Raw genomic sequence first — 13,676 nt, 5'->3', positions numbered from 1 at the left:
CGGGGGATGCACCGCGGCCTCTCTCTGGCACACTTCCTGGTGCTAGCTACTCCACTAAGCGGTGACCCCCCTCCTGGGGCTAGTTGTGCATCCTCCTGTCGCCTGATTCCTGAGATTCTTGTCTGCCACCCCCCTCCCCTTCTCCTACGCTTTGTTGCACTCGTTCCTACCATCCTCTCTTGTCCCCAGAACGAGGCTGTACAATCCCGTGCAAAGTGGTCGATATGCTGCTGGTTCACAGTTGGCTGTACAGAATGTAAAAGGTAAACATTAAGCAATAAGAATCTCTTCCTGTGGGCTCTTCATCGCTGTCCCTGCTGCCCCTCTCTAGTGCGTTCTCTGCGACAAACTTGTCAGCGTCCGCAGGGACCGTGAAGAAGTGCTCCTGCCTTGGAATGAAACTCAGAGCTTGGTTGGGTACAGCATCCCAAACCTTACGCTGTTTTTGTACAGCATGGCCTTCGCCCTATTACATTCGACCCGGCGCTTGGCCAGGTCAGCTCAATGTCTCGATAAATCCGAATCCACTGGCCTTCCCAGTTACAGTTTTTGGTTTGTCTGGCCCAGCGCAGGATTTGTTCCCGGTTCTGGTACCGGTGCACCTTTGATGATTCTCGCCCTCGGCTGTTCCCCAGCATTGGGTGAAGTGACCGGTGTGCTCTATCGATTTCTGGTGGGTTTGGGAAGCTCTCCCTTCCCACCAGGTTACCCTACATTTGGACCACATAGTTTGCGGGGTTCCTACCTTCGACCCCTCGGGTAGGCCCACGATTGATAGGTTTTGACACCTTAACCAGTTCTCCTGGTCCACGATTTTCCCTTTCCGGTTCCCATGTGTCGCGACCAGCCTTGCCATCTCCTTCTCCAGGTCGATGATCTGGTCGCCCTGGTCTGTTGCAGCCTTTTCCAGCTCCATCATCATTTCCTCCTGGCTTCCAGTCTCCATTCCGCCTTATCCTGGGCCATCTGCAAGGTCGCCAGAGCTTCAGAAACGCACCTTTGACTGCAGCTTGAATGTCCGACTTGTCTCTTCCCGATGTTCTCTCAATTCTCCTTGAGAGAAACATCTTCCGCTCATCCCCTGGTGTGGGGGTGCGGCTTCTCACGCGACGGGCCGGGTGAAGCCCGGGTTTCGCCGCCTCGTGTGTCGGCTGACTCGGTCGTTTGCTTGTCCAGGCTTTCTCCGCTCCTGGTTTCCACACGTCCTCTGGAGTGGCTGCTGTTTGGCAATTTTCCCTTCTCGTCATGGTGTGCGGATGTCGTTTCGTGTTAGCGGGCGTTTTCTGGGCAAAAAGAGCCTATTTTTCAGGTTCGTGGGAGGAGAGCCACATGGTGTACGATTTCTCAGCACATCCCCGTCACCAGAAGTCCGAGGCCATCAAATTCTGCCCCTATTATTGGCTCAGGGACAGAATGCAGATTATAGTGCTGAACGAGTGATCGGAGGGAAGTGTGCAGTGCTGTCCCTGAGGGCTCCAGTCGGCATTGTTGCTTTTTTGATTTATATTAATGATCAGGACTAATCTTGCGGATGATCTGAAACTCTGAAATGTAATAAAGAATGTGAAAATACAAAGCATACAACAGACCCCAGGCGGACAAAGACATACTGGTTAAATACAGACACAAGGATGATAACTTAATACATCGAAGTGGAAAGTGATTCATTTTGATTGGAAGAATGAGAAGTGATGATATAAACAAAATTTAGTGGTGCAAGTGTGTAAGTCTTTGAAGGTGAGAGAACAAATTGAGAAGGCTGTTCAGAAGGCTTATGAGATTATCATGCTCAAATCCATTGTTTAATGTTCATTGTACTGATTGTAATGGTGAAGGTAATTGCTTAATTCAGTACTTTGGGCAAATATAAATAAGGAATCGCTGGAACGCTGTGCGAGTGTGGGAGGAGAGGTGTGAGACTGAACAAAGTTAATGAAGTCTCATTAAAGAAATGCTCTGTGTCTTGGTTCTGCTTCACTGACCTGCTTGGATCCTGTATGGGGAAACAATGCCGTAGCAGCATTATCACTGAATTTATAATCCAGAGGCTCAGGCCAATGTACTGGGGACAAAGGTTGAAATCTCACCATGGCTACTGGTGGAATTATTTGGAAGTGAAAAATTAGTCTTCGTAATGGTGACCGTGAAACGATTGTTGATTGTGTTTAAAAACCCACCTGGTTCACTGATGTCCTTTACAGATGGAAATCCTTAATCTGGTCTGGCCTACACGTGACTCCAGACCCACTGCAAATGCCCTCTGAAATTGTGTGGCAAGGCATCAATCAGTTCAAGGGTAATTAGGGATAGGCAACAAATGCTGGCCTTGCCAGTGACACCCACATCCCATGAAAGAATAAATTCAAAAAAATTAAGGAGGCAGTAGCAGGACATTTAGAAAATCACTTCGAGCCAATGTGGATTTGAGAAAGGGAAATTATGTTTAACAATTTTATTGATGCTTTTTGAGGATGCAACAAACTGGATGGATAAAGGAGTACCGGTAGATGTCGTGTATTTGGATTGGTAATAGTTTTTCGGGAAGGTGCTGAATTAAAGGTTGCTGCATAAGATGAGAGTTCATGGCGTTCGTGGTGACATATGAACATGGATAGAGGATTGGCTAACGAACAATGTAATAAAAACACAAAATACTGGACAATCTCAGCAGGTCTGACAGCATCGGGGGAGCGAGATGGGAGCGAATGTTCAGAGTCTGATGACTCTTTGTCAAAGCTGGGGAACAGTGTAATATCCTGCATGGGCCCCCATGGGGTAGGAATGATCATCTTCCCTGTATTCCTCGCAGAGAATAATCTCCCCCACTAGGGGTGTGAGAACCTGATGTTTAACATGTCGGCTAGCTGCTGCGTAGGGTCTAGGGTCACTGTCTGTGTGGAATTTGCACATTTGCCCCATGTCTACATGGCTTTCACCCCAACAACCCAAAAGATATGCAGGTTAGGTGGATTGACCACATAAAATTGCCCCTTATTTGGAAAAAAATTAATTGGGTACACTAAATTTATTTAAAAAGTAAAATGTCAGGGCAGCACGGTGGCGCAAGTGGTTAGCATGGTTGCCTCACGGTGCTGAGGTCCCAGGTTCGATCCCGGCTCTGGGTCACTGTCCATGTGGAGTTTGCACATTGTCCCCGTGTTTGCGTGGGTTTCACCCCCACAATCCTAAGGTGTGCAGGATAGGTGGATTGGCCACGCTAAATTGCCCCTTAATTGGAAAAAATTAATTGGATACTCTAAATTTTAAAAATACATAAATAAATAAAATGTCGGCTAGTAAAGCACCACCCAGAAAGAGACCCGGTACCAATCTAACAGGAGCTGTATATGCCGCGTTGTAAATAAATCTATTTCTTTTCTTTACTCTGTGTCGACTCCCCGTGTCCTTATTTAAAAACAGGAATCAGAGAGTTGGGATAAATGAGTCTTTTTCATGGTTGGCAAATTATAACTAGACAGCAGGGGAGTGGGACTACTTGGACAGCTCTTCAGAGCTGGCACAGGCATAATAGGCTGAATGGCAACCTCCTGTGCTTATCATTATTTGATTCTGAAGCTTGTTGAGCTGTTTAACATTACGTGAGTAAAATTAGACAGACCTGTCACGGTGAGGAAGGGTGATGTGACTTTCCAAAGCTTTACCTCTATACTTAAATCCTTTTAATGCTTTGACTATATTTCTAAACAACACTTATGTTTGGGGGTGTCTGCGACACTCCAATAATAAATTATTCCAAACATTTAGCGCTTTTTGAACAAAGAAGTTCTCCCTGATGTGTCTAAATTGATTTTTTTAATTGACATCCATTTTTCTCCTACCTTTCTGTCCTGCCTTGTGCGGCCTTGCGCTATTATTGATTGTGCGAATTTATGTAAGCAGTAAGCTTATTTAAAAATAACTGAAGCAGATCACCAAAAGTGTGTGTCTTAAAAGAGTAATTTTCTTTGTATTGAAATTAAGTAAGTTTGCCTTACATTTTTCTTGCACTAGGTCGATTACTTCGACTAAATATGTTCCGAAAAGATCATGGCTCCTGGATGGTGATGCTCTTTTCCACTATTCTCTTCCTGTTCATCTTCTCTCATATTTACAACCTGTGCCTCTTAATTGGTGGAAATGTGAGGTGAGTTTGGCAATTTTATATCTGATTTCAATCACCCACAGCAAACTCAAACTGCTGTCAATGCTGGATTAGATCTAAATGTAATACCACCGCAGCAGCAAGCTCCTTAGCTGAAACAAACCTGTATTTAGAATTGAACAAAAACACTTTTTGCTGCAACTTGCAGAGGAAACACTGGACATTGGGATTAATACAAAAATGAGAAGTGGGGAAACCTCCCATCGTATAAAGCAGCTGCTTGTATTTTCCCTTTTGGTTTTCATGGCAAGATTCAGCCTTGTCAACATGAACTTTAGTTGTCCTTGCACAAGACCTAGATGGCTGAAAATAGATTATAATGTCGAATCTGATCATTCCTCCCCACTCCTTCCACTTTTAGTTTATAACAGCTTTTTCTGCCACAATTGATCAGAATCTGCCTAAGCTGCACAATACATGCCATTTAACATAAACTAAATTGTTTGTTTGGATTTTCCATACTGATGACTGTGATTTTGCCTTTTGATAAATCATAAAGTGACAATCTAAGACTGTGATGAATGCTTTTGGCATATTTTATAGGGTATAGTACGATTATTGAACTGCAGTTGTATCTAACCGTCTTCAGTGATTCTTAAACACTACACTGAATATAGACACAGCACAACTGATACTCCTGACCAGAACAAACCGAGGCCATCAGAGTGAGGAGGGCACTGCAGTTTTAACAACCGTACTACTGTTACTTTGATCTGCGTTTAGACTCCGGAGGGGGAGTGGGGAGGGGGACTATTGAAGCATTTTGTTGTGAAGGTTCCTCACTGGAGCAGATTATCATGCATTGTGTTTGGGCAGAAAATCTTACTTTAAATCAATCAACACCTTAAACATGGTCACCCTCCACCATTGTTGCACTCTGACCGACTGCCTGTGCTGTCTTCATGATGCACTGCAGCGACTCGCCAAAGTTTCAACAGGACCAAGAGTTCTATACCACCCTGAGGGACAACAGCAGCAGGCATGGAAGCATCACCTCCTCCAAGATCACCTCCTAAGTTGCACAATATACCCTAACATCAAAGTATACTGTCATCATGGCTGGCCCCAAATCCTGGAAATATTCCTCTAACCTACACAACATGAACTGCAATGGTTCAGGAAGGTGACTCACCACCACCTCCTTGAGGATATGTAGGAATGGGCAATAAATATTTGTCAGTAGTTCCCAGACCCCATGAACGAGTAAATTTAAAAAGGAGTGCAGTGCGTACACTAAATTAATCTGAGATGGGATAGAAATTGGATCAGGGGAGGAAATGGGGGTAATGAAGACCACTTTTAGGGGTGGTGTGTGTTTGTGTGGGGTTTGGGAGCTATTACATCCAGCACCTCAAAACTATCTGGAATGGATTTGATGCCATAAGTAGGTGATTTCATTTTGCCATCATTCCTGGGGCCAGTTGTTGGGTTTATGCCTATTGGGCTGCCCAGGGTCTTCCTGCTCTGGTTTTCATGCAGCTCTACAAGCAGCAGCTACAACAAAGGGAAATTTCCTTTGGAAACAAATATTCAGTGGAGCCCAGAGAAGACTGAACTCTCCATTAGGTTCTTTGACTGCCTTCAATTCCTCCCCCCTTGATCGTTCCCTTTGCTACGACCGCAGTTCTTGTCTGGCGCAGTTGGCCCAAATTGGATCATAGAATCATAGAATTTACAGTGCAGAAGGAGGCCATTCGGCGCATCGAGTCTGCACCGGCCCGTGGAACGAGTACCCCACCTAAGCCAATGTCCCCACCCTTTCCCAGTAACCCCACCTAACATTTTAGACACTGGGGGCAATTTAATATAGCCAATTCACCTAACCTGCACATCTTTGGACCGTGGGAGGAAACCGGAGTACCTGGAGGAAACACATGCAGACACGGGGAGAACGTGCAGACTCCACACAGACAGTCACTCGAGGCCAGAATTGAACCCGAGTCCCTTGAGCTGTGACGCAGCAGTACTAACCACTGTGCCACCATGCCGCCCATTGTTCAATGTGGGTGAGCTGCTTTAGTGGTATGATAGTTTGAGGTGAGCTGCTAGCACCTATGTTCATGAGGCCTATGGCCCACGTTTGAGCTGTCCTTGGGCGGTGGTGTTAGGTCGCATGGCTGCAACAGAAAAACTGTACTTCGATGTTAACTGCAATGCCATGGCACGCGTCATTCAGACACTTGTGTCAGAGCTCAATACCTCTTATTCGGAAGAAAATGCTTGGTGGCAAATGAAGGGCGGCAAGTTAGCACAGTGCTGCCTCTCTGCGCCAGAGACCCGGATTCAATTCAGGCCTTGAGTGACTGTGAGGAGTTTGCACGTTCTCCCGACGTCTGTGTGGGTTTCCTCCCACAGTCCAAAGCTGTGCAGATTAGGTGGATTGGCCATGATAAAATTGCCCCTTAGTGTCCAAAGCTGTGCAGGTTAGGTGGAGTTACGGTGTGGGGCAGGGGAGTGGACCTAGGTTCTTTTGAAGGATCGATGCACACTCGATGGGCCGAATGGTCGTCTTCAGCACTTTAGGGATTTTATGGAAATCCAGGAAAAGAGGTACTTTCAAGTTTTAGAATTATTGGAATTCATAAAAGCTGGCTGTTTAAGTTGTAAGCAATGCTTGCATTTTTAAGATAAGCTATAATTGAAGTATATTACAAATGTTCACAGGAAAATCAGCCATTGCTGACCTGAAAATGGCGTGTGGGATATGTCTCAAAAGCACTGAACACGGTGTAAGAAAAGCTTCATAAGGATGATGCTAGAACGATGAGGTTATAAAGATGCGGAAAAGTGATTAGACCGAGACTCTTTTTCTGAGAAAGGGGAATTCTGATTATGAAAGTGTTTGATTAAATATACGGAGAAAATGGCCTGGATTTTCAGGCCATTTCTCCCGGCAGGATCGTCCTGTCCCGATGACGGCGACCCCCTACCGCGCGCGGGTTCCCCGACGGCGCAGGATGCGAACAATGGGAAACGCTGCTGACGGTGGCAGGACCAGAAGATGCCGCCGGACAATGACGGGCTAAATCCACCACTGCAAAACATGCCCCCGGTTTACCCCTTAAGGGCCATAGTCTTTTCAACTTCTCTCAGCAACAACTGAGTTCAACTTTTTTACAGCCGGTAGTGGCAGAAGTTCGTCCTGGGTTTGTATAATCTTGCTGAGGCATTGAAGGTCAGAATGCAATAGGCATCATTATTTGTGAACTTTGTGTCTTTGAAGGAAACAATTCCAGCCACTCCTGCATTTTAATATAACGATCGGCTTATAAGACTCAAATGATTTACCAGTTTTACCTGCAATGTTTCTCCTGATCCTTGAAAATCTGCAAAGACTTTTTAAAAAGGAGAGTTAATTTTTCTCAAACTGGTTCATCTAAAAAGTATAAAAATCAGTCCAAGATGTTTGAATAATTACTGCAGCTAAATGCAAATAGCGCCTCTGAGCACCAGCAGTGGAGGTGAAATCCAGATGGACCAACATCCAGCACCAAATTCTCCGCAACAAGGTTAGAAAACACAAACGACATAACTACCGTTGGCCTCAGAATATCAGTCGAGTTGTCCAAAACTTCCAACATTTTTGACCTAGCATCATAAAATTGTAGCGAATAGAAGGAGGGCCATTGAGCCCTTTGGGCCTGTTACTGGCTCTTTGAAAGAGCTGTCCACTGAATCCTGTCCCACTTCTCCTAACAACTAAAATACACCGGCTAGCTTAGACTAAGCTGCTCAATGACTCTGCACTCTTGTTTTGTTGAGAAACTGTTTAATAGTTGCAAAGTCACTAATTTCTTTACGACACAATATCAGTTCAGAGATGGGCATGAAACACATGGTTGCCATCAGTATGGCAGGTAGAGCACACTATCGGCATTCTGATCTCCCTTTCCGGGCCTGATTTAAGAAACAAACATGAACAGAAAGAAGTTGCATTCATGCAGCACTGTTTTTAAGGATTTCAGGCAGAACCAAATGTTTCATAGCCTATGAAATACTTTGAAAAGACTGTCTGTGATATAAGGAAAAGCAGCAATAAATATGTAATCTTTTATTAGTGTCACAAGTAGGCTTACATTAACACTGCAATGAAGTTACTGTGAAAACCCCCTAGTCGCCATACTCCGCCGCCTGTTTGGGTACACTGAGGGACAATTCAGAATGTCCAATTCACCCAACAAGCACGTCTTTCGGGACTTGTGGGAGGAAACCCATGCAGACACGGGGACAACGTGCAGACTCCGCACAGACAGTGACCGAAGCTGGGTTTCAAACCCGCATCCCTGGGGCTGTGAAGCAACAGTGCTACCGTGCCGCCCATGTGCATGACTAAGGTCCACAAACTGCAGTGAAATTATGACATTTATTATTATTTTTTTGAAAAGTGATACTGATTGCAGGATAAATGTTGACCAGAAATACTGAGCGAACTTGGCTGTTCCTCTTCGAATAGTCTTTTTAAAAAAAAAAAAAAAAAAAAATTATAGTACCCAATTCATTTTTTCCAATGAAGGAGCAATTTGGCATGGCCAATCCACCTAGCCTGCACGTCTTTAGGTTGTGGGGGCGAAACCGATGCAGAGAATGTGCAAATTCCACACGGACAGTGACCCAGAGCCGGGATCGAACCTGGGACCTCGGCGCCGTGAGGCAGCAGGGCTAATCCACTGCGCCACCGTGCTGCCCTTTTTTGAATAGTCTTATCGGGATCTTTTATGTCGACCTGATGGGGCCAATGGGACTTCATTTCAACATCTCATTCAAAAGCTGGGACCTCTCTAACTGTGCAACACTCCCTCCGTACTGAGCTCGAATGTCTGCCATCGATTTGTGCGGTTGAATCCCTGCAGTTTGAACCCACAGCATTCTGATTTTAAGATGAGAGATTTATGGAAACAATATGTGGAAATATTTGTTTTCACTGGAATGCTGAAAACTTGCAAAGGAACAATGACAATGATTAACCTGTATTTTCCTTGCTGCTTCTCCACCTTGTGCACATCACATGCAATATCAAACAGTTACCACCAGGTGGTAGTCAAACATTTGGTTTAATGTTTCCCTTTCCAGCTGCCCGATTAATTCCCAGGGCCAAATTTACGTCCCGAGTGTGAAGGCGCATTGCAGAATGGCCACACCCAGACCCAGATTTTCACCATGACTTGAGCTTATTCAGGGGCAGGAATGGGAGCCCAGTGCGTTTTGCACATGTGCAATTTTTTGGAGACAACTGACCATTTGAATCATTGATTGCCTCACTGTAGCCGGACTTTGGTAGCCCAGGAGTGTGGAACCTGAAGTGTGCAAAGTAGACTTCGTAAAAGCAGATCTGAACGTGATGTATTTCTTTGGGGAGATAGGGCACCCCTGTTGAAATTGCTGCAAAGATTTTATACACCGCCCCAGAAGTGGACAAAACAAATTCCAACTGTCTTAACCTCAGGCGGTAGGAGGGTGGAGCTCCTACTGTCTCAGGGCAATTATATTTTCCCTTACTGACTTGTGTGCACCCAGCTGCTGGGAGAACCGTGTGCTGGAGGAGGGCGCTTAGTAAAGCACCATAGGTGGGCAGGGCACTCTCGCACATATAAGCCAATCGTCCCGAGCAGCTGGAGGGCCGAGAGGTCAGGAGGAAGAGGCTGCTGCACACTGGCTAAGGAGGCGGAGAAGAGGCAGGACAACCAAGTACTACCTTGTGGGAAGGGTGTACAGATCTAGGACATCCTACCACAATATGATGGAGAACCAGTGACAAAGGCAACTGTGGCTGTGATGTGAGGTGGTGACAGGCATATGTCGCATGGCCTAGCAGCAAGTGAGTCACAATTCATTGACCCCTGCCCCCTGCAAATGCCTGACAGTGTCAGGATCTTCCCAGAGATCATCAGGAGACTTGTCTGTTATATCTCGGGGATCATCAGGTGATCTGTCTGGTATATACCAGGGGCCATCCAGAGACCTGTCTGTTATATCCCAGGGATCATCAGGTGACCTGTCTGTTATATCACAGGGATCATCCAGAGACCTGCCTGTTATATCCCAGGGATCATCAGGTGACCTGTCCTGTTATATCCCAGGGATCATCAGGTGATCTGTCTGGTATATACCAGGGGCCATCCAGAGACCTGTCTGTTATATCCCAGGGATCATCCGGTGACCTGTCTGTTATATCCCAGGGATCATCAGGTGATCTGTCCTGTTATATCCCAGGGATCATCAGGTGATCTGTCCTGTTATATCCCAGGGATCATCAGGTGACCTGTCCTGTTATATCCCAGGGATCATCAGGTGACCTGTCCTGTTATATCCCAGGGATCATCAGGTGACCTGTCCTGTTATATCCCAGGGATCATCAGGTGACCTGTCCTGTTATATCCCAGGGATCATCAGGTGACCTGTCCTGTTATATCCCAGGGATCATCCAGAGACCTGCCTGTTATATCCCAGGGATCATCCAGAGACCTGTCCAGTTATATCCCAGGGATCATCAGGTGACCTGTCCTGTTATATCCCAGGGATCATCAGGTGACCTGTCCTGTTATATCCCAGGGATCATCAGGTGACCTGTCCTGTTATATCCCAGGGATCATCAGGTGACCTGTCCTGTTATATCCCAGGGATCATCAGGTGACCTGTCCTGTTATATCCCAGGGATCATCAGGTGACCTGTCCTGTTATATCCCAGGGATCATCAGGTGACCTGTCCTGTTATATCCCAGGGATCATCAGGTGACCTGTCCTGTTATATCCCAGGGATCATCAGGTGACCTGTCCTGTTATATCCCAGGGATCATCCAGAGACCTGCCTGTTATATCCCAGGGATCATCAGGTGACCTGTCCTGTTATATCCCAGGGATCATCAGGTGACCTGTCCTGTTATATCCCAGGGATCATCAGGTGACCTGTCTTGTTATATCTCCAGGATCATCAGGTGACCTGTCTTGTTATATCTCCGGGATCATCAGGTGACCTGTCCTGTTATATCTCAGGGAATATCAGGTGACCTGTCTGTTATATCCCAGAGATCATCAGGTGATTTATCCTGTTATATACCAGGGATCATCCAGAGACCTGCCTGTTATATCCCAGGGATCATCAGGTGATCTGTCCTGTTATATCCCAGGGGTCATCAGGTGACCTGTCTGTTATATCCCAGAGATCATCAGGTGACCTGTCCTGTTATATCCCAGTCAGCAGCTCACAGCTGCCTGCCGGCTGTATCTAAAGCCCTAAAATATCAACGTGTTTTATTCCTGTCACGTTCATATGGCTGAAACCCTCACCATCATTGTTTCCTGGGGGATTAATTTTCCTATAGTTTCGGTATGACAGACACTGAGATTTGCCCAATTAGCAATCTCCTCTCTGTGCAGGGTGTTATTTGTTACACCCATATTGATATAAAGGCCCAACCCGAAGGGACACCTTTGCCAACTGGAAGCCCTTCCACTCAGTTAATATCTAAGCGATTTGTGACCACGTCAAAGTCTTCCTTCATGTGCGCGCAAAGTTTCCTGGCAACGTCATACATGACTCCTTCCTCCTGAGCGGAGGTCTGTGATTGGCTTCTAGGGGACAAGGGGCCACCCCATAAGAACTTGGTAAATGACCCCCTCCAGGAATCTTAGAAACTGTACAGTTCTGAAGGAGAAAACCGGAGCACCTGGAGGAAACCCATATGGACATGGAGCACCCGGAGGAAACCCACGCCTACGCGGGGAGAATCCACAAACTGAGGCGGAGTGCAAATACAACAGCAGCCATGTCATCACCAGGGGTGACATCGAGCAGGCAATTGACATTTTTAAAGATTCACTTCAGGTACCTCAATCGCTTGGGTAAAGGTCTGTCAAATGGCCCATGAAAGGAATGAAGAATAGTAGTGGAGCTACAAACTACACAACATTGCACAACGGAGGGGCATACAGATCGATAGCGAGACGCCATGCGCAGAGCTCCAAATTCTGAGGCGGAAGATTCTCCATTTTGGAGGATTTTTGGAATGGATAAGGAGGCTGCCAGTGGCAGGGCAGGTGGGAGGCCTGGCTATGTAGCCAGGGCTGACTCTGCAGGAGGAGGGTCATCCCCAAAGCATCAAAAATCAGCCAACAAACTCTTGATGGCACATTGAGATGGACCTCAGCATGCCGCGCTCATCATTACAGGTAAGGACCACCTACATAATGTTAGCATTCATTTTGAGCTCTCTACAAGTTTTAGGAAAGATATTCAAGAAGTGCTCAGATGTGCTTTCCACAAAAGTCTCTCTCTCTCTCTCTCTCTCTCTTTGTGGCTGTGTCACCTTTCTGACACTATCAGAAAAACGGTCACCTTGTTACCTCTGAAGTGACATAAACAATCCTGTGGGCTGCAGAGACCAAATTCAAAAGGAATTATTCAAAGACCGTCTACAGTTTATAACCCAGGCCTGACCACCAGAGCTGAGTAGTCTGCTAGGACAAACGGCCTTCCAACTCCTTTAGAATTATTAATGGTTGTAACATTAACAACTCCAGCACCCAGGAAAAGAAATATACATCCTTTGTGAAAACCGCCCTCAGCTGAGAGAACCAGTTATACTATTTTACCAGACTGCAACGCACTCTGCCATCTACCAAGAAGCAGCACAAACAAAAGAACTCTGTCCAGGTTTAAATTCATGACACCTTCTTACCGTAAAAGAACACTCTGCACATCTTTGCCTTAACCATGCTCGCACTGCCCGAGATGATGCAACCCCATCATTGTATTCGCTCTCGCCAGCGACCCATTGCGTTGAGTGAATGGGCATCATGACCTTCACCATTGTCACCATGTGCCATCGTGATTTCATCACTGCCTTTAACATCTGCTAATGGTGTTTCACCATCTCCAACAGACAGCTGCTCAAGCACCCTGGCAATCTCCATGGCTATCTGTTCCTCGGTACTGACACAGCTCAAACAGGCAGACCCAACCACAGCCTGACAACCCTGTGACATTTTCCACTCTTTTGATCTCCCCCACATGAATTATGTTGCCATGAAGGGAATGACTATAGTGAAGGGAATGACTTTGCTCTTCTCTGCTTCTGTGCATCACCATGCCCAGTCTGTGTACACCGCTGTGTGCCACGTACACACCTTAATGCTGAAGCAGAGGTATGTATATGCCTTGTCTCGCAGCTTAGCTGGAACATGTCAATATGACCCTTCCCTTGGAGCTCTGTATGGATGAACCAAGCTATTCACCTTTCTGAATTGCAGCAGGTCATTTAACCCTTTCCAGTAAAGACATCAAGGCATATGGGGATAATGTGGGGAAATGGCAATGAGGTGTAAAATTAGCCATGATCTAATTGAATGGTGTAGCATTGAGGGACTGAATGGCCTATTCCTGCTCCTATTTTTATTTGTTCATCATTCTTGAATTGCAATAGCAAATATGTCCTAAAACGGAGAGCCCCATGTATTAAACCAAATTGTAATCTCTGCCTTTATCAAGATTTTTTTTTTTTGTGTGCGCTAAATTAAA

General features: G+C 45.9%; 1 protein-coding gene across 7 annotated transcripts in view; it reads left to right on the top strand.

Annotated features, from left to right (window-relative positions):
* The window catches only part of tmem117 (transmembrane protein 117), a 476,044-nt gene that overhangs the window by 134,734 nt on the left and 327,634 nt on the right, over window positions 1–13,676 (top strand). For all 7 annotated transcript variants that reach the window (XM_072485068.1, XM_072485074.1, XM_072485069.1 and 4 more), the window contains one exon: window positions 4,012–4,144. In XM_072485068.1, coding sequence (XP_072341169.1) covers window positions 4,012–4,144 — 133 coding nt within the window. The remainder of the gene's footprint in view (window positions 1–4,011; window positions 4,145–13,676) is intronic.

Source organism: Scyliorhinus torazame, chromosome 19 (genome assembly GCF_047496885.1).
Source record: "Scyliorhinus torazame isolate Kashiwa2021f chromosome 19, sScyTor2.1, whole genome shotgun sequence".
Lineage (NCBI taxonomy): Eukaryota > Metazoa > Chordata > Chondrichthyes > Carcharhiniformes > Scyliorhinidae > Scyliorhinus > Scyliorhinus torazame.
Note: the sequence above shows the minus strand (reverse complement) of the source record. Positions and strands in the feature narration are given on the sequence as shown.